This window comes from Periplaneta americana, chromosome 13 (genome assembly GCF_040183065.1).
Source record: "Periplaneta americana isolate PAMFEO1 chromosome 13, P.americana_PAMFEO1_priV1, whole genome shotgun sequence".
Lineage (NCBI taxonomy): Eukaryota > Metazoa > Arthropoda > Insecta > Blattodea > Blattidae > Periplaneta > Periplaneta americana.
The window spans coordinates 141,544,123-141,565,897 of NC_091129.1; the positions used below are offsets into that span (position 1 = coordinate 141,544,123).

General features: G+C 35.2%; 1 protein-coding gene across 2 annotated transcripts in view; it reads right to left on the minus strand.

Annotated features, from left to right (window-relative positions):
* LOC138712516 (neurotrimin-like) overlaps nt 1–21,775 on the minus strand; it is a 1,014,780-nt gene that overhangs the window by 161,144 nt on the left and 831,861 nt on the right. For both annotated transcript variants that reach the window (XM_069844403.1, XM_069844402.1), the window contains exon 3: nt 7,917–8,044. In XM_069844403.1, the coding sequence (XP_069700504.1) occupies nt 7,917–8,044 (128 nt within the window). The remainder of the gene's footprint in view (nt 1–7,916; nt 8,045–21,775) is intronic.

Sequence of the window (21,775 nt, forward strand, 5' to 3'; positions counted from 1 at the left end):
ATAAACAAATGCTAGGGTTGTGATAAAAATAAACAAATGCTAGGGTTGTGATAAAAATAGACAAATGCTAGGGTTGTGATAAAAATAAACAAATGCTAGGGTTGTGATAAAAATAAACAAATGCTAGGGTTGTGATAAAAATAGACAAATGCTAGGGTTGTGATAAAAATAAACAAATGCTAGGAAAGCGATAAAATTAAACAAATGCTAGGGACGCGATAAAATTGTGCGATAAGCAGCCATGATTGGTTGAAAGACGTCCTTTCGTAGCGTTTTATTTGTCAAAAGTAGTATGACGTTGTAAAAGGGGAATAGTCAATATAAAAAATATTTAGAACATAAAGAATCATAAATCGAACATTAAAAAAAGTAACACATTGTAATGCATTTCCTAAAGTGTAAGTCTTTCTGCACATGTAACTTCATAAATACAAGCCTATAAGGACCTAACAGCGAGTTCTGTGAGGAAAGGCTTTTTCAGGGACTTTGCAACCGTGAATTATAAATCAAACGCATCGTGGCCACGTGGGTGTCACCTTCATGTCGCATATGCCTCGGGTATTGAATTCTGCTATGTTTCGCGTCCCACCAACAATATTTCATTTATTTAACATGTCGACTTGTTCTGACGTCAGATGTCTAATTTTATATTGTCAGTGTGGCGGTCTGACGTCAGGCAGGTGTCCACAATTTTGACGTCAGACTGAAGTGGTCAGTACGCCCACTTGTTGGTACTCAGGAATTCCAGAGTTCATCTCCAGGGGCCGAGTGTTCGTGCATTTCTAAATATCACCCGAAAATTCAGTGTTATTACGTTTCTCTTTCTGCTTTACATAGTTAATAATAAAATGAGAGTTGAAACTGGTAGTGTCATTAAAGAAGGGAATAAATAAATATGAATAAAATATCAATAAATAAAAGAAAATAAAGCAAATAAAGTGAAAGTAGAAAATAAAAAGTGACAGGGTTTTCGCAGTAACCTTAAAATTGCATGAAATTATACAATTTCTTGTTACTTTTATAGTAACTTCCGTAAAATATACAATATATCAGTCCCGAGTTAGTTGAAATTCTACATGCTCACGAATTTGATGTAATTAAAGATCTATAATTATTATTTGAAATAATATGCAATTAAGGAGACAATAACAATATATAAAACTATTGATTAACAATAACTTCTTTACTGTGTTAATATTATAAAAATAGTTGGTTGACTAGTTTCGAGATGGTGTCCTTCATTGTCTGAAGCCTAGTGGTCTCCTGTTATGGTAGGGTGTGTTCATGATTGTGTCGAAAAGGGTGTGTGTTTTGAAATTGAGTTGAATGTTCAGGATGTGCTATGATGTGTTTTTGTATGTTTGTAAATTTCATACGTTTCTAAAGTGTCAAGTTTCTGTTTTTTTATTTTTTGGGCTGGATGTTCAGTATTCTCATGTCAGTGTCTATGTTGCTGTAGTTGTGACTAGAGTTTGTAATATATTCTGCATAGATTGAATTGTTATGTGGTTTGGTTACAAGGAACATTATGTCAAACCTATAACCAAACCACACAACAATTCAACCTACAGTATAAAGAACACATCACAAACTCCAATCACAACTACAGCAAAATAGACACTGACATGAAAATATTACACATGCAGCCAAAGAAAAACAGAAACTTGATACTCTAGAACAATATGAAATTTGCAAACATACAAAAACACACCCACAGCACATCCTGAACACCCAAATGAATTTCAAAACACACACCCTTTTCGACTCATGAACACACCCCACCATAACAGGAAACCAGAAAATAGCGATATACCTCACTAGACTTCGGACAATGAGAACACCACCTCGAAACTAGTCAGCCAGGTATTTTTTTATAATATTAACACAGTAAAGAAGTTACTGTTAATTAGTGATTACACAAGTGTTAAAAGAGTGTACCAAACAATGAAGAAGATCTACAAGCAACATTAAAAACGAAGATCTATTTTGTAAAATATTTAGCAACATTTTTTATATAATTACATTAAGTCGTCAACTCTCATCTATACTCATTATGGGGTTCCACAAGGTTCAATGATAGGTCCACTGCTATTCTTACTAACTAATGACCCTTCCGACTTTATTAATTACATAACCACTATGTACGGCGATGACACAACATTCTTATGTCCTAGTTCTGCTGTTAATGAATTACATGCTCTTACCAATATTTTTGATCAACGACTGTGTGGTTTCTCGCATGCTCGAAATATAGGAAAGAAACGCAGATGATGATGATGATGAAGACGAAAGAGGGGCAGTGTAATTATAATAGCGAAATGAGTCCGAGGTCCAACGCAAAAGTCACTCCGCAATTCTGCTTCAATTGGTTGAGGTAAAACCTCGGAAAAAACTTCAACCAGGTAACGAGTCCAAACCAGAATTTGAACGTAGACCTGCTCGTTCACAGTCAGACGTACTAATCTTTGCGGTGGACAAGCTATATAGTCACTTCATAGTGTCACACCGATTTTCGTACTTTTTTCTCTCTCAGTGCACTTTATTTATATCTTCACAGTTCTAGAATGCAATGTAATCTCCAAATTTCAAGGCCTTCCACTAGCACACTGTCGAAATTCTTTGACAACGCACTGTATATGATAGAGAAGTGTAGATAATTTTTGATAATAATAACTTTGCCACAACAGCGGGCAATCTCTGTCAACAGGAGGGATAAAAACAACATTGTAACAAAGCTACAAACACATACACACACCAAGACAAACATTTACAGGAGTAATGGTTGTGTAACGAGCTGGGTTGTGAAGCACCACATTAGTAGGCACAACAGCCGCAGGAGGGCCTGTGTTCTTAGGGAACTGTGTTCCAAGCAATGCCATGCTCGTTAAACACTAATTAATTGATTTATCCAAGTACCCGGCACTGCACGACAGCCCCGGGCAGCCTGTGTCTTGCTGCGTGAACTGCAGACGCTCTCTGTCTCCATACCAATCAAACGGCTCCAAATTTTACGTAACGTGACTACGAAAAACAATATCCAACAGTTTTGTCAAAAGTCTAAAAATCTCTCATCCATTGTGGCTTGAATGGTAGCACATCTGGCTACAAATCAGAAGACCCGTCTTCGATTCCGAGCAGGAAAAGAAAGAAATATACTGTACTTAGAGATGGCCGATATTTCACAAACCGATATTTTGTCACAGGTATTTTTTTGTCACAGATAAACCTGTGACTGATGACGCGAAGTATCTGTGACAAAATATCGCTATCGAAATCTGCTCCGTATTCAGTACTCTGTGACTGATATTTTCTCCTCTACGTCGTGGGTTTGCGCGTGCGCATGATACAATAACAGCAGTCGGGCGTAGTTTCTCCATCTTATTATAAATGATGTAGTTATTACACGATTTAAATAATAACACCATTGGTTACCAGTACTTAATTTTGTGTAAAATCCTGTCTGAACAACTGTTTCGTTTTGTAATTACGAGTATTTTCCAATGTTTTTCCGAGTACTTATGTTTCATTAATTTTTATTCTATGACTCAATATTATAATGTTAATGCAAGACTTAAAACAATTTATCCATTATATTATATACAATAAAAAGGATCAATTTTTAAATCGATTAGGATAATCATATAACCTCAATTTCTCCATACCCAACTACATTTAAAAATGATCAACTTGTTCAGTATCTATAATATAACATCTTGGTACATGAGGTTAACTTTTGACATGTTACTGTTCAGTTAGGTAAGTATTTATTTGTTAATGGTATATGTACATAATTTCTTTGTTGGATTTTCCCATATAAATCACTGATGAATTGTGTGTATAGAGAAATCGTATTCATATTTCATTGCTCTTCAATATTTCCTGCTAATTTTTATCGGTGTGACAAAATATCGGTGTAATTCATGCATATTGTGCTTATGTATCGATATAAAATATCGGTATGACAAAATCACCGATAAAAGTCACAGATATTTAATTGTCACAGTCACAGTTGTCACAGATACTTGAAAATATAGTTTAAGCTCATCTCTAACTGTACTCCAACCACGAGAAAGTCTCCAGGGAATGAGAGGGAACGGGGCGATGATGTGAATGAATGTTGATGTCATAAGTTCACACACGTGGGTACTCTTATCTCTATTGGCTAGCTCTCACAGCACAAACAATAACACTGATATACACATTTTTATACTACCCTAGTTACAAAATTAGATCACGGTTAATCTCCTGGTCTTTTAATCCCTCCATAGAGGAAATAACATATGTAGGAGAGCGCATGATTTTTAACTGACGTTATAACTCTAATATTATCTATCTACTTCTTTCCAATAGATGACGCAATAGTAAGCACATTTCTTTCACGGTTTATCTCCTGGTTGGAGAACAGTATCTTATTAGCGACTGAAATCTGTTCATTATTTTTGTATTTTTCTGCTTTATCTCAACTATAGTTTTGTGACAAGAATAAATGTGGGAAATGCCTGTTATTATTCGGTTGCAACGCTTTTATCATCCAGTCTGCTGTCCAAAAATATGAAAGTTAGAATTCATAAAACAGTTATATTACCGGTTGTTCTTTATGGTTGTGAAACTTGGACTCTCACTTTGATAGAGGAACATAGGTTAAGAGTGTTTGGGAATAAAGTGCTTAGGAAAATATTTGGGGTTGAGAGGGATGAAGTTACAGAAAAACGGAGAAAGTTGCACAACGCAGAATTGCAGGCATTATATTCTTCACCTGACATAATTAAGAACATTAAATCCAGACGTTTGAGATGGGCAGGGCATGTAGCACGTATGTGAAAATCCAGAAATGCATATAGAGTGTTAGTTAGGAGGCCGGAGGGGAAAAGACCTTTGGTAGATCGAGACGTAGATGGGAGGATAATATTAAAATGGATTTGAGGGAGATGGGATATGATAGTAGGAACTGCAGTAATCTCGCTCAGTGTAGGGACCGATGGCGGGCTTATGTGAGGGCGGCAATGAACCTCCGAGTTCCTTAAAAGTTATAAGTAAGTAATACCGACTTTGTATAACATTGGTCAGATGTTTGGGTATACCTTTCGCATACAATATTTTACAGTATTACTGTATCAAATGCTTTCTGTATATCTATGAAAACTATAGGCTATATGTGTCAATGCTATATTCTCTATGTTTTCTTATTAGCTAAGTAAGAGTAATTACACAGTGCATAAATGACTTATTCATCCTTAATCCATGCCACACGTCCAAAATAAGTAATTTAATTCTACACAGAATTAGTAGGAAAAATCAGTCTTGTTTCGAAACGTTCACAAGGAATTTCGTCTGTCAGTCACCGCGGTGCAAGGGCGGTCCTATCTTAGTATATTTTGTCATATTTTCTGCGTAAGTAATACCCATATCTCACCTACTCATAGTCTAATATCGTCTGTTTCTTCCAGATAAAATTTCTTTAGAAGTGAATTTATATTAATTGACTCACTGTAGCTTTCATTCAGGAAGACTATCAGGTAATGCTGCTTAAACGAATGTCTATGCGAGCTATCCGTGTAATTGTGTATACAGAAGTTGAGCTGGTGGGTCGCAGTTCCAATATTCATATACGAACTTGGAAATTAGGTTTCCAAAGTCGTTAGCAAACAACTCTCATAGTATTCCAAGATTGGGAGAGGTTCAGTCTAGAAGTCTATCACGATAAGTACTACAGGGACATCATTTTATTTTTACTAACATTTATAATGTTAACCTGACTATGCCTTTGGATCAACGATTCAGAACCGGAAACACCGTTTGCTATCTCCTTCCACGACTGGAGTTCGATGATACTGGCGTAATATACAAACAAATCACTTTACTAGGTATAGGAGGGAAGAAAAGTAGTTCATCCACTTACGTAAACTAGGAAATATCGCGATTTTGAGTTTAATAATTTTCATTAGGTTTTTGTTTAATCAAAATACAGTACTGTATTAACAATGAGTGTTTATACTCACTAACTGAGCTTTCCATGCGGACGTATTCATTATGCAGTGTGTATTGCACTGTCTACAGCACATTAGCGTACAATATAGAGAAAGAAGTTAAATTGAAAAATAATCATAATATGCAAATCAAGATTTCAGGTATAACTCCCTGTAAAGTTGATTTGAATAATTTCGAGGGAAAAATTGTTCCGGAGCCGGGTATCGAACCCGGGACCTTTGGTTTAACGTTTATTCAATCATAATATGGATATTTAAACACATTTTTGAAAATGGTGGCCGTTCATTTCGATACAGGCTTCAGTTCTTATTTGCATATTATCGCACTATAGACTATTGTACGTAATTCCTATTACCAGGTTCGTACTTCTTATGAGTAACTCATGTTGAAATAATTCTGTACCTACTCTATAAAAGAGACCTTACGTACTGTAAATTCAATCTTCACTTCTGCCCGAACCGAAAAGATAAAATTACTCGGACATGCTATCTACTGTCCGTCCAAGTGGTTACGCCTCAGCGTCGTAGAAAGGGAGGAAATCACGTGACAGTTAATTACTTAACGAGGCCCTTTTATTTAAGTTATTTTAAACAATTGTATGGGTATAATATTACGTACGTAGGACACATAGAACTAAAGTGGGAAATTGGAGATTAAGACCTGTGTTTACAAATGTTAATCTATGCAGATGATATAATTTTAATAGCAGAAACACCTGAAAGGCTACAACACATGCTGATGGAATGGAACGAAGAGCTAATGAGAAAAGGGATGCGGATTAATGTCAACAAGAGTAAAGTAATGTGGATCTCTAAGGAAGATAGACAGGAAACAGAATTTAACATTGAATGTGAAGGACAAAACCTGGAGAGAGTGGAAAGTTTTAAATATTTAGGAACAATAATAACTAGTGATGGAAGAGTAGATCAAGAACTACTGAACAGGGTAAAGAAAGCAACATCAGTATACTATCACATAAGTAATACAATAGTTGGGAAAAAAGAAATAATCACTAAGACTAAAATATAGATATATAATTCAATGATTAAACCTATAATACAATATAGCACCGAAAGCTTACCACTCTTAGATAAACATCGAAGTAAATTAACAGCAGTGGAAATGAAATATCTTAGAAGAACTGTAGGAAAGACCAGAAGAGATAGGATAAGGAATGATAGGATAAGAGAAGAAGTTAAAATGAGAAAAGCATTAACAGAGGTGATTAATGAAAGGCAGTTGAAATGGTTTGGGCATGTATATCGTATGGGAGAGGAAAGGAAGGTTAAACAGGTGATGGAAATGAGAGTGGAAGGAAGAAAGAGAAGAGGAAGACCAAGGATTAAATGGGAGGATACAAAAGAAAGAATAGGCCAACAGAAAGGAAAAACAATGGTAGAGATGAAGAGAATGTGTAGAGATCGGGAAAAATGGATGAAATGGACGGAGAGAGGCGAACCCGACGCATAGCAGCAGAAGGGACTGAAGAAGAAGAAGAAGAAGAAGAAGAAGAAGAAGATAATATTACGTAGACGTCCAATTCCTAACATAAATTAATGTTCCCAGAAAAGAGCTAACACAGCCCAGCCACTAGCCTTTACAGAGAGGCCAATAGAAGCAGGTGGGAGGAAACCGGGATGCGACGTATGCAAATGGAAAATGATGCAATATTGAAAGCTCTTTCGTCACTGGAAAACGCGAACATATTTTTGGAACGTACTGTTTACTATGACCGTAAGGCTACTATGACTGTATATGCGGTCTTGGATCTGTGTGGAGAACGGTTGAACTTCATTAGTAGAAGGGTTGGGAGTGAAGTACATTAAAAAACTCAGGTACAATAAAAATTGAAGTAAAAATAAAATGATGTCTCCGTACAAGCCTAATTCTTCTAGAAAAAGACGAGGAAGAATTTTTATTGTACTCACCGCCTCATTGTGGTTCCAGAATATATACGCCGGCGGCTCGGGGCTGTAGAGCACTACACATGTCAAGTTGATGGTGCTGCCGCGGTCGATGTACAAATCGGGGCCCCCTATGATGTCGGTGGTCGGCTCTGGAAACAAAACAAAAGCCATCACTGCATTAGTAAGCAGAGACCGATATTATCACTGGCAGATATGCAAACTAACATCAGTAAACACATTCGCTAATTAACTTTCAGGAGGCTGACGAGATAAATATCCATTGCGTCATTATTCGTATTCTGTGTAGGCACATAAGGATCAGGAAGTTAGAGTTGGTGGCTTTAATTATCCTCCAAAGGAATTAATTTATGTTTGGATTTAAAAATGGGAAGTCCACACCTATGGAGTAACGGTCAGCGCGTCTGGCCCGGGTTCGAATCCCGGTAGGGGCAAGTTACCTGGTTGAGGTTTTTTCCGGGGTTTTCCCTCAACCCAAATGCTGGGTAACTTTCGGTGTTGGACCCCGGACTCATTTCACCGGCATTATCACCTTCATTTCATTCAGACGCTAAATAACCTGAGATGTTGATACAGTGTCGTAAAATAATAAATAAATAAAATTAAAAATGGGAATTATGTGTGGAATCTTCAGTTACAGGTACTCATTTTTATTTACTGTACAGGTGCTAATTAACAACAACGAAATATTTTCAGTCAGTAGACAAGCAACTTTGGATATGAAACCAATGGTCTATGGCAGTGATGTCAAAGCAAACGCATTTTTCTGACCTTGACGTCGTGCGCGGGCATTAAGCGCTAGTACTATGCTAGGGGGAATAAGCAGCCTGTTGGATTAAGAAAACAGTGGTGCACAAACTTCAAACAGAACGTGAAATTTTATGTCGTTATTTTTATATGCCTTTTTTTCTGTTTGTTATTTTCTATATTGTCTGTATAAAACAAATGTACTAACACCTATTTCTTAGCCTAATATTGCAGTTGTGTTTTAAACGTTAATAACATAATAAAGAGTAAAGAAGGAATATTCATACAAATTCCATAATAACTACAACTATACTGTACTAAGTGAATTAAACACATCATTCATAAAGAAAGTGTTATCCCAAAGAAAGACACTGAATATGACATGATAAGTTGAAATTGATATTGATAGTATCTTTAGCCTTATAAAATAAATCAAAACAATATTATAGTACAAAGAAAAGTTATCTAGGTATATGCTTTAACTGTAACTAATATTACATAATAAAACTCTTATCGCATTATGCTTTTAGGTGATATTGGTGCGCAACTTTCTGTTATCAGAATATTAAATTATTTCGAAATCTGCTGAAGCTATAGAACTGACGTTTTACCAACACATAGGCACATATCTTTTGTTTGTGATGTAACAGTATTTGCTTTGTTAATTCATTTCCTTACAGATATTTTCCATGCGAATATTTTCAAACATTTTAATACACTATCTTCAGTAATACGTATTTACGATATATTATATTTACGAAAACATTGTTTTAGTACCTGTAAGGTTACTAAACAAACATATCTGAAAATTTCAATATTCTGTAAAAAAGTTGAGAAATATTCCTTTTCAATAAAAAAGCAAGCATGTGAAAAATGAACATTAAAATTAAAACTTACATTCTTATAATGCACTTAATCTTCTCAGACAAATGTAAAAATTGACATGGATACAGTTATATTAAGTTCTCTTCCCTTTATTCATTTAATCAGTGCTGGCCATCTCTTCATGCGGCATGTACTACCTCTTTCGTCTGTCTCTTTCCTTTCCGCTGTAAAGTGCCCAGGCTCTCCTGGGCTCTAAAGCTGGCGCTTGCTCTTATATGCATCAGTTGACATCACTGGTCTATGGATTCAAATTTTCATGTTATGACTAGACAGCGGAAAAAGTCATCCGGATGTGAAGGTAACTACAACGCGAGTAGTTTGTATCGTCAGAGGGTAGTTGTTTACGTAAGCACAGTAGGCATACTAGGGCGCGTGCAGGTAAGAACTGTTTTCAAATCGATGATTCAGAAGGTGCCTGATATTTTGTGTACTTTTCTATGAACCCTTTAAAGTGAGGATTGTCCAACCTTTTGAATGGAATATTGAAACTTATCGTCATTCGACACAAATCCTGGCAAAAGTCATATTTCTTATTTGAGACGGAATTTGAACTTGAACCCTTATTTTCTTCTGACACAGAGCAACATTTTTCATGTGTTTCTGTATATTACAGTAAAGTTCTATCGATTGTTTTGTTATGTTTCTAATGCACACATATACAGGGTGTTTCAAAAATACGGGGCATAATTTCAGGTATGTATTTCCCACATGTAGACAATAAAAATAGTTCATTAGAACATGTGTCCGGAAATGCTTCATTTCCGAGTTATGGCCTTCACAACATCGAAATTCACCGGAACGTTTTTCTTTCCGCAGGTAGTTGCCGTCAAAGGAGACATTAAGAGGGCACTCTGACAGTTCATTCCGAGGCGAAGGTTACATTCAGTGTTGTGTAGGCGTTAGACTGTGCGACATGTATTCAAATCAAGAGCTGGCAGAGATACACTTCATGTACGGTAAGGCGGACGGCAATGCTGCGCTGGCTCGTCGTTTGTACCAGGAGAGGTACCCACAGCGACAATGTCCAGATCGGAAGACATTTGTACGTCTCCATTACCGTCTGTGCGAGTATGGAAAATTTAACTCTCCTGGTCTGGGAAGGGGACGACCAAGATCTACAACTCCAGAAGTACAGGAGGAGATTCTGGAGGCTGTGAACATGACTCCTATCAGCACACGAAGAGTAGCGTTGCTAGTCAATGTTCCTCATACGACTGTCTGGAGACTGTTGAAAGAGTATCAATTGTATCCTTATCATTTGCAACGTGTACAGGCCCTGTCACCAGCAGATTACCCTGCACGAGTTAGGTTCTGTCAGTGGTTCTTGCAGCAGTGTGGTGTAAATCCGAACTTTCCTGCCTTAGTATTATTTACAGATGAAGCACAGTTCACACGAGATGGCATAACAAATTTCCACAATCAGCATGAAAACCACGTGCAACTGTTCCATCTCATCACCAGGTGCGGTTCTCCCTCAACATGTGGCCCGATATCATTGGTGATCGATTAGTGGGACCCCATGTACTTGTAAACAGACTTACGGGGCAGGCGTACACAAACTTCATGGAAAACACCATACGGTACCTCATGTTTTAGAAGACACTCCACTGATCAATCGTCAACACATTCACTTCTTGCATGATGGCGCTCCTGCACACTTCAGTCGTACGGCTCGCCGGTACTTGGATCGAAGGTTTCCTGATCGATGGATAGGTAGAGGTGGCCCAATTGCTTGGCCTCCATGCTCACCTGATCTGAACCCTCTCGATTTCTACTTGTGGGGCCATTTAAAATCATTGGTTTATTCGTCTCCGGTGCCTGATTTGGAATGCCTTCGGAATCGAATTGTGGCATGTTCTGAGGACATACGGAATACTCCTGGAAATGAAGCATTTCCGGACACATGTTGTAATGAACTATTTTGATTGTCTACATGTGGGAAATACATACCTGAAATTATGCCCCGTATTTTTGAAACACTCTGTATAACCGACATCTAGTTGTTTCGCCAGTATCACTACAAAAAATATAGACACCATATTCTTGTATTAAAGAATACACCCTATGTTTTTTAACATCTGTCTTCGGCATTATGATCACTATACCGAACACAAATGAAGAATATGTTTCCGTATCTCAATCTGACTGAGGACTGACTGACAACGCAGAGAGGCAGTTAGTTGTTTTCGGTGTTTGCGTGGTGCTCTCTGCGGACGGTACTGTGTTGTAGCTACCTACTTGGGATGCATGCATACCTCATGCCATAGTCTATGCGTACAGTACTTGTAAACCGTAAACATGACTTTTATTTGACTTTTTTCCACTGTCTAGTTATGACATAATGTCTTCAAAGAGTATACACGCCACTGACTTCTAGTATTTGAAATTACCGTATACGAAAAAATAGTAGAAGGTACATTTTAAAGACAAGAAAATTATTAAGATGGAGTATTTGAAGAAAATACGTGTGGTTGGAAAGATAGGAGGATGTTCAGTAACCTATATATGAAACAACGAGTCAATGTCAGTCCCTGGCAACCAGGGGCCGTATTCATAGACATTCTTAGCGCGGGCTTCCGGTGGATGATCAGCGAACTAACGTTTTTCGTATTCATAAACCAGTGTTAGCGATATGATATGATACGATTCCTGTACAAGTAGCCAGTCGATAACCGGGGCTAGTTTAGCACGCTCGTAGCGCGGGCTAGCGAAATGTCTATGAATAGCACCCCAGTTGTCCCTGGCACGCTAAAGAGAACATTACGCCCCAGAGTGCCTCGCCACTGATGATGTCTGCTGCAGTTGTAGACGAATCGTCTGGTCGTAACATCGCCAGTAGACCACGGTCTATTAGCCCGGAAAAGTCCACCCCCATTGACGCCGGCCGTGAAAGCCTACACTCGAATATTAATGATATACTACCACAGTCTAGTATATACAGTCCCGAAGCTCAATACGTAGTAAATATGCATCCATAGATAGTTGCTAACCACTAGGATCGCTACTATCGCCTCATTACAGACAATGCGAAATAGTACCCGCACAGTCCATTGTTCCTGGCATCCTCACAACTCAAGCTTCGTGACTGTATATACTAGACTGTGATATTATTCTATTTATTTAAAAACATATTCTAAACATCTGTAATGTATAGATACGGAATTAAAATTTGAAGTGAGTCTTCATGTGAGTCCACCTGTATGTAGACAACAATTTCCCACGACTCTTCATAAGTAGCACATGCTCGTACTGGAACTCTCGTTTACTGCACATGCGCAGTGTGTTGTAAGCAAAACATATAATAGGGACCTCCAATTATATTACCGTACTAGCCGTACCCATGCGCTCCGCTGCACCCGTTAGAAATAAATATAAAGTAATTACATAATTAAAATAGGACATTTGATCCAGGGAACATTCGTGATTGATAGAAGGATAAATCGTTTAATATGTTACTTAAATTAAATTGTATTTAAATAATTAAAATGCGGCCATTTTGGTCCAGAGAGCAATCATTTGGTGCAATGACAATTCCTTTAACATGTTTCTTAATTGTTATTACATGCAACCTAGTTTAATGAAGATTGACATATCATTTAGTTTTAATGTGTATACTTTATATTACTTGCTATATGTTTCAGAAGTTACTGTAATAACATTGTAGAATTATGTCCATCTAGAGAAACTACACTTTTTAATGGTGAAATAATAATTAAACAATTAATTAGCTTCCGATATTACTTCATACAAACACAGAAACATTCTCTTAGGCTATGTTTAATAGCTTTCGATTGTTGTTGTCCAAGGGCCCTTATAGACGAAGTCATTTGTTTTTATTTCAGTACAGCGCGTTGTTATTGTAATTTTAAAACTCATTTATCTCATTAAATATCAGTCCTATCAAAATTTTGTATACAGTAAAACTTATCGGAAATTATTTTTAAAGAAACTTTTGTTATGTAATATTTTTCATGAAAATCAATAATAAGCGAGATATTTCGATTTATTTAATTCAGGCTCCCTTATAACCTCCGTTTTAAATAAAGTATTTTGAATGACATATAGCCTAAAATCTAAGTTACAACGAACTTAATTTATATTCCAATTTTCATATAAATCGGTTCAGCCATGTTCGCGTGAAAAGGTAACAAACATACAGACAGAGAGAAAGACAGACAGACATACAAACAAAAATTAAAAAAAAGTGATATTTGGTTTCAGGATGGTTAATTATACATGTTAAAAGCAATTATTTTTGGAAAATCGAAAATTACCAGAAAAATTTCGGTTACAGATTTATTATTAGTATAGATCTGTGCAAATGCATGAATTTGTGTTACTGTATCACAGCTGGTTCCTCTAACAATATTGCTTTTAATGAGATGTATCATTTCATGCGCTGGTAAATAAAACAGTTTTTTTTTACCAGGCAGTATCAGTGTGATCAACTAAAATCAACACTTCATTATAGAGAATTGTGAAATAGACAATATATATATATATATATATATATATATATATATTAAATTGGCATGTGTTTGAAGTTTAGGTAAAGTTTTATTCAATAAATTACAACTTATACTCAAATTACTCCAACACTGAGGTAAATGCTGTAAATGTTAATGATCTTTCACTAGTTTAAACTCCTCTATCTTCGCCATAACGTGTACACTCAAACATACAGGAAAATTATAGTGTCTGAATTAAATAAGAACTTCATTAGTTCTTCCGAACTACCTATTATACGAGCCGCCACTGAACTGAACTAGCTTCTCTGTACAGCATTATGCAATTGCTTAACTACTCTTCAGGTGCTCATTATTCCGACGTCACAACTGCGTAACAAATAGACTACTGATCTATAAATATAAAATATCCTGTCTTTTGTTACTTTTCAAGAAGCTTCTATTGAGAGGTGTTACTTAAAACTTCAACATTAGACCTCCGAATTTCTTTTTTCCCCAGGCTGGTCACGATATGGCTTTTTATCACCTTTAGTTGGGTATTTAAATATAAACGAAATATTTTTCTGTTAATTTCGTATCAAGAGACATGATGCTTTTGCATGTAAATCTTTGCTGAGAATTCATAAGGTGAAGTTCTGAAGTTTTAATGACTTTTCCTTTTTATTTTTACTCCCATAATTTTAACGCTGAGCTGTAGTATAGTATAGTTTTATATCAGTAAACGAAACAACTAATGAAATTCTTAAATGCAATGCTCATGTTTCTTTACTCGCACTAATGCCATATCTCTATACATTCATAATGAATATTCAGTTTTCTCAGAAAACATTAAATATTTCTGCTTTTTCTACTTGTATTTTTCTATCTGAGCTTCTGAACTTGAATAAACTAAATTTCTTGATAGAGAGACTCACCTACGAATAAAACATTTATAAAACCTGGCTTTGTTAAGCTAAATTCTTATCAATAGAACAAATCCTTTCGTCGCTCCAAATTATTTCAATTATTAAAAATGTATTAAATGTCATAATTTTTGTTCCCCTTACATCAATAACCACTACCACCATCATTATAATCATAATTTTGTCCTTTTTCTTCATAATCCTGTATGAGTATGGATAAGTTGGTCCTTTTCAGCGAAATAAAGAATGCACTCTGTTAACAGATTCTAAATTCTTTAAAATCTTTTATGCTCGACCATGCAGAAATGTAGTAATTATACACCTGGTAGCAGTCCTTTAATGCATGTCATTAAAGTACACCTATTCATTAAAGTTCAGGTTTTCGATTATTCTCGGATATGCAATCGAAAGACGAGGGAAACGTCACGGAGGCTGGAAATCCAATACTGTCGCAGAAAGTTATGTTCTGTTACTATAATAATTAGCGTTAATTGTAAATAATATTCAAATAAATTCAATTTATCATCTCGTTTTTCAATTCTAAATCAATTTCTAAGTTATACATTATCTGCATTACATCAAGGTCAATGACATTATTGTTCCTCGGAAAAAATCAATACTTTCGCGTCTGCGCACATCTCACAATTCAAGAGCTATTAACAAGGCCACTTCCGATTTTCTCTCAGATACAAATGAAATGTATACTTCTGAATAATTTAAAGTTAGAAATATGGTCGAGCATAAAAAGTCGTATGAAACTTGCCTATAATAGTAATTAAGACGCTCGTATGAAAATTATGAAACTCGCTTGCACTCGTTTCATAAACAAACATACTTGCGTCTTAATTACTATCATTATAGGCTCGTTGCATAATGTATTATTCTGTTTTAGCTGATGGTCCAAGACTTTTAGACCTAATCCGAATTGTTGAATCTTCTAAAGTATATGCAATTCACCTTGCATTTATTATTTCCATTGAGAATAATTTTTCTTTCTAGTTCTTGTATAATTTTGTCATTTCTTTTTAATTTAACAAAGTTTATCTCTCTGTTCTGAAAAATATCGTCCTTGCTGTGTTTAATCTTGTTACAGCTTGTTTCCTGGGGATGTAAATTTCGTTGTCATACGGCAGTGTTGAAACTACCAAAGTGCTGTACTCTTGAAGTCTTCTGTATATTTTTAACCTGGTTATACTTCAAAATTTCATTTAACATCCCTAATAATGTTTTTCATTTAATTATTTTAAAGTGAAAATCTTTTTCATCTCCATTTTAATTGAATGCAGTTTCTTTTTAAAATATCACTACTCATCAGAGAATTACTACTTATGACTCCTGAGAGAATACAAAGTAGATATACACATATTAGAATCATATGATTAACATCTACCTTAAAACAAAGAGGATATTTAATATTCTTATAATTTATAGAATTATTTATTTGTAAAATTAAAAATGAATCTCAGAAGAACAGAAAGGAATTGTAAATCATATTCTCGTTACAAAATTCAACTTTCTTCCGAAGATCTCTCTCTTTCAGAATTAATTAGATTTAGGAATCGATTAAAATTTATTTGCTTTGTACAAGGTGATTCACAACTAATGACCCACACTTTAGGAATCAATTCTATAGGCCATTTTGAGCATAAAATATCATATGAACATAGGTCCGATTATCATTAGTTTCAAAGATATTCGTACAAATCCAAACGTCACACTGTGAATCAGGCTTTGGAGTTGTTTGCATAGTAATAAAAAAATTGGAACGTAAACTAAAGGGAGAGTTGCAATGTGACGTGAAGTACGGGGGCGAAGGGGAAAATATACCTGAAAGTATTGCGCACGCTACGGCGCTCATCAGGGACAGCCGTGCCGAGATACGAAACGCTACGCGCGCCATTCACATTCGTGCGGCCAAGTGCATTGTAGTGGTAAGACGGATATTTGAAAATTTTCATCCAAATTCTGATATGTTTATTTTGTTATTATTGATCATCATCATCATCATCATCATCATCATCATCATCATCATCAACGACTGATTCCTTCTGGATCCGTTCCGATTCCAAACTTGTACCAAAAATTTATTGGTATGTGCATCTTTTCCAAAATTACTCCTGCTAATAATTAGCAAATTATTATTGGTGTATAGTGCAGATTTTTTTTTGTAATCTGTTGTTGTTCATCCGTAACACATGCTGTGTCCACTGTGTTCTATATTGCCCGATTTTACGTTTAGTTCATCTATTGCTAATTCCATTCTTATATCTTCATTTATTCATTTATCTAACAATCTGTAACATCCACTGCTCTTGGGAATTTCTTTTCTGAATACTGTATTTTCTGTACAGAGTGCTTTTAAATTAGTCCAACATATTTTGGGATCGGATAGAAAATCTTACTAAACACTTTTGTTAAGAAAGAAATGGGCTGCGACCTTCCGTTTCAGTACAAGTTTTATATCATTAATTGGACAATCTTATAGGTCAAGAGAGGTGTAATCACTTATTTGCAAATAAATAAATGGATTTAATAAAAACATAATGTTACAGGTATTCATTTGACTTGAAAATACATAAACGAACGAAATAAAAATAAAGGGAAAACACTTACTGTAGTGTTAAATTGAAAATCTGAATCAATACACTGCAACCCATTCGTTCTTCAACAAAAACTGTTCTAAAGAAGTTTATAGGATCCCAATGTTTGTCGGTTTAATTTAGAAACACCCTGTATATGAGATCTTCATTGTCCAGGCCTCTGATCCATAATAACAATCTTTAAAATAAACTACTATAACAGTGTTTCTGTGTTTATTTATGATAAAAAGTATTAATTTCGTTATTAAAATTTATATAAATAAAATTAATAATTTATGTAAAAATGATTAAAATTCTCAAATCAATACTACAATAATCGTCTACATTTAACGTACTTAACACCTGGAAGTCTCCGAAAAATTTCAGATTTCTAATATCATTTGTTCTTGAGGTATGTGCACTATTATGTAAATCTAATAACATTTTCACACAGATCGTAACAGTGAATAAGAAAAAAATATGTAACTATCTCAAAATATTCATAAACACTCCATAACACTGTAAAATTTACATCGAATTATGGCTGGAAATTTGTGTGCATTTACAGTTTAAATTTAGCAAATTTATAACGGTTTTTTTTTCCACGCGTTTATCTTAAATATGTTTTATGTAAGCAGTCAAATTTTATTTTCATATTTATGAAGAAGTGAAATTCTAATTACATTATTCGGCAGTATTTGTGTAAAGAATACGTTTCCATTTATTTAAATATATTTAATAATTAACTAAAACGATAATTATATATTTAAGGGGTTAGGTACAGCTTACAGCAGTAAAATTAATGTTTGGAAATATTAAACAATTTTTTCTCCATTACTGTATCTTGTACAATAATGAAAATTGGTATGTGTAAAACACAGTCCTTCTGATATATGAAAAATATATTTTATGATTTAAAAAAAATAATTTATATATATTTTTTTCAAAACTCAAAATGATGGCAGTTTGCAATGATGAAGCGTTTCACTCATAACTCATAAACTTGTTAAATTTTTCATTGTTTTCTCGTTTTTATTTTATTGCTAAAACTCATATTTACAATATCATGCTCTTTCAACTATATTTCTTAATAAATAATTTTTTTTGTGTTAGAAGAAAATACTGATATTTGACCATTTTTTAAAAAGTATTTATTTTTTATCAGACAATCTGTGAAAGGTAGAGAAGTGATCTTGCATCATATTGTAGATATGACATGTATAAATACACACAAAAAATGTCATCACATAATGTTAGATAGTTTTTTAGTTATGTGGGAAACGCTTCATCACTTCACAGTGAACTGAATTTTGAAAAAAAAAAAATGTAAATAATTTTTTAAATCGTAAAAATATATATATTTTTTTTCATATAACAGAAGGACAGTGTTTTAAACATATTAATTTTCATTATTGTCCAATGCTGAATATTTAAAAAATTTTACTGCCGTAAACTGTATCTAACCCCTGAAGGTATAATGAACAAATCTAAAATCATTAAAAGATAATGGAGAAAAATGTATAATTTAATATTCTTCTGTCGATAGCCTATTTCTCTTTTGTGATTATTTAAGCTTAGACATTCATAGAGTATAATTTATTCTCTTAAAATCAACCAACAAGAGACATAATAATATACGAGTAAAACAGAATAGTACATTATGCAACGAGCCTATAATGAAGGTAATTAAGAAGTGAGTATGGATATTTATGAAACGAGCGCAAGCGAGTTTCATAATTTTCATACAAGCTTCTTAATTACCATTATAGGCGAGTTTCATACGACTTTTTATGCTCGACCATATTTCTAACTTGATATTATTAATTTTTGAGCAATGTCCCGTATGTTGTGAGATGTGCGCAGACTCGAAAGTATTGATTTGTTCCGATGAACAGATATCCACATTGACCTTGCTAGGCCATAAGAACTTACAGAGATAATATTGAAATTAAATTAGACATTGAAAAACGAGATGACAAACTGAATTTATTTGAATATTATTTAAAATTAACGCTAATTATTATAGTAACAGAACATAACCTTCTGCGACAGTATTGGATTTCCAGCCTCCGTGACTTTTCGCTAGTTCTCTTTCGATTGCATATCCGAGAATAATCGATATTTGCGGTTTTATAACGGTAGAAAGCTGACCTGTCATTGGCTGAACAGTTGTAACCTGAGTCGTCATTGGCTGAAAGACCTGACCTTTAATGAGTAGGTGTACTTTAATGACATGCATTAAAGGTCTGCTACCAGGTGTATAATTACTACATTTCGGCATGGTCGAGCATAAATACAATTAAATTTCAATGTGGACACAATTATAATATTCTTCTTATTATTAAATGAGAATTTGGTTACATTCGTAAAATGTAAACACAAAGACCTTTTCATTCATTATTCATATGCGAATAACATAATATTGGAACTGGACCGAAATAGTCTTAACCTAAAAGCTGGTAGGGGAATGTTAAATTGCTATATTTCTGAGAGAGATGCCGAAAGTTTGAGGTACAGCTTTATAGCTCATTGTTTACTGCAAATATGAAGTAAAGAGTGGAATAATTTATCCCTTTTATGTGATTTCGTGGGGAAGTTAGAGATATGTGGTTGAAATACCCAAGAGTAAAATTAAGCTCTAATTCGTTGTAATTTGTTTTAAACTTTGTCTTGTGGGTGCCAAACTAATGAGATTGTTTTGTATTGTGCCCGTGTAGACTCACTCCTATTCCATCCAGATGTAGATAGCAATAAAGTGGGTTGTGAAGTCATATTACTATTGTGCCCATGTTTTGATTTAATAGTCAAATCATTCGTGCCGCTGAATATTGTATTTTAACGAGTTTGTTTGGATTAGCTTTATTAGGATGCGACCGAACATGCAAAGCCTACTCGCTGGTATTTAAACTTATGGAAATGACGGTCTATGCTATTCCACAAACGCGTTTTATGGTCTTCTTTAATAAACCTTAATTTAAATTTAGCAATTGACGGTGAGTTAAGTGCAATTTAATTATCTCCTTCTGTCTATTAACAGAAAAATTAGTATTGTTTTATAAAGTTTACAAATTGTTCATGTTGAACACATAACAGAATTCAAATAGAGGCTTTTCTTTACATTTCTAAGAAGTAAAATTATTAATATTGTCTTTGTGGTCTGGTGGCTACCATTCCTAACAACGGAGGTTCGTGGGTTCAGACCGTGCCAATGACAATGGATTCTGAAAGAGAAGAAGTTTCTCAGCTAGCACAGCTAATTGAGGACCGGGAATAGAATCTCGGTGATGACAATGTGGTGGGTAACCTCACGAAAATGTTTCTTAAAATACCAGATGGTTATAATTAAACTGACGGTGTTCAGCGTGGCACAACACGGACTGTAATGATCGTAGAAGTGTGAAACCTCGGAGATATGCTAATTAAGCAATGCGTTCGCGAATCGTGCAAAAATAGTTCCAAATCTTGCCACCAGGTGAAAATATGGCGCTATAAGCAGTCAGAACGTGGAATGGGCGTAGGAAAACGACAGGAAAGATCGAACAAATGAACATCCCGCGGGCCTGTTAGGTGAACAGTGACACACGCACGGTATAGGAACCTGCCTGTGCAACGCGTGATTCCAGCTTTGCAAGAACGTAACTGTGACCACACCATTAATTTCATGCAAGATGGGGCAACCACTTGTCTCTCACCAGGTGAAAGATTTGCTGCGAGAAACTTTCAGTGACGACCGCATCATCTCTAGGCAATGTCAGATATGTGGCCTTCAAGATCCCCCGACCTAAATCCATGTGACTTATAGTTGTGGGGATATTTGAAAGATCGTGTCTATCAGGGACATATCCGGACTCTGCCTGATCTAAAGACTACTGAGTGTTCATTTCAAAGTGTGTCATGACGTCACTGTTGTTGAGTCACCGATTTGAAGCGAGTTTCAGCTTATATGTTAGAGAAGTTGCCTATTATTCAAGGCGTTCTTCAATCTGAACTTGAGAACGTGTACGGTATAACTTGAACATCGTAGCAACAGATGGCGGTCTGTACGGTCTGTGTGCTACCATAACCTCTTTCGAACTGTGTTTTGCGCCGGCAAGTCGTACGCAGGGTATTTGTTATCATCGGTTGCGTACGGTAACATTCCACAACACAAATCAAATACTCCGTGTCCATGTTGACCGTCGAAGTTAATGTCAACAAATACGTAAGTAATAGTCTTAACCCTCTCCCCATATCCCGACAGTACGTGTTTCCAAACAGTTCACATTCCTGCCACTACCGGCGTT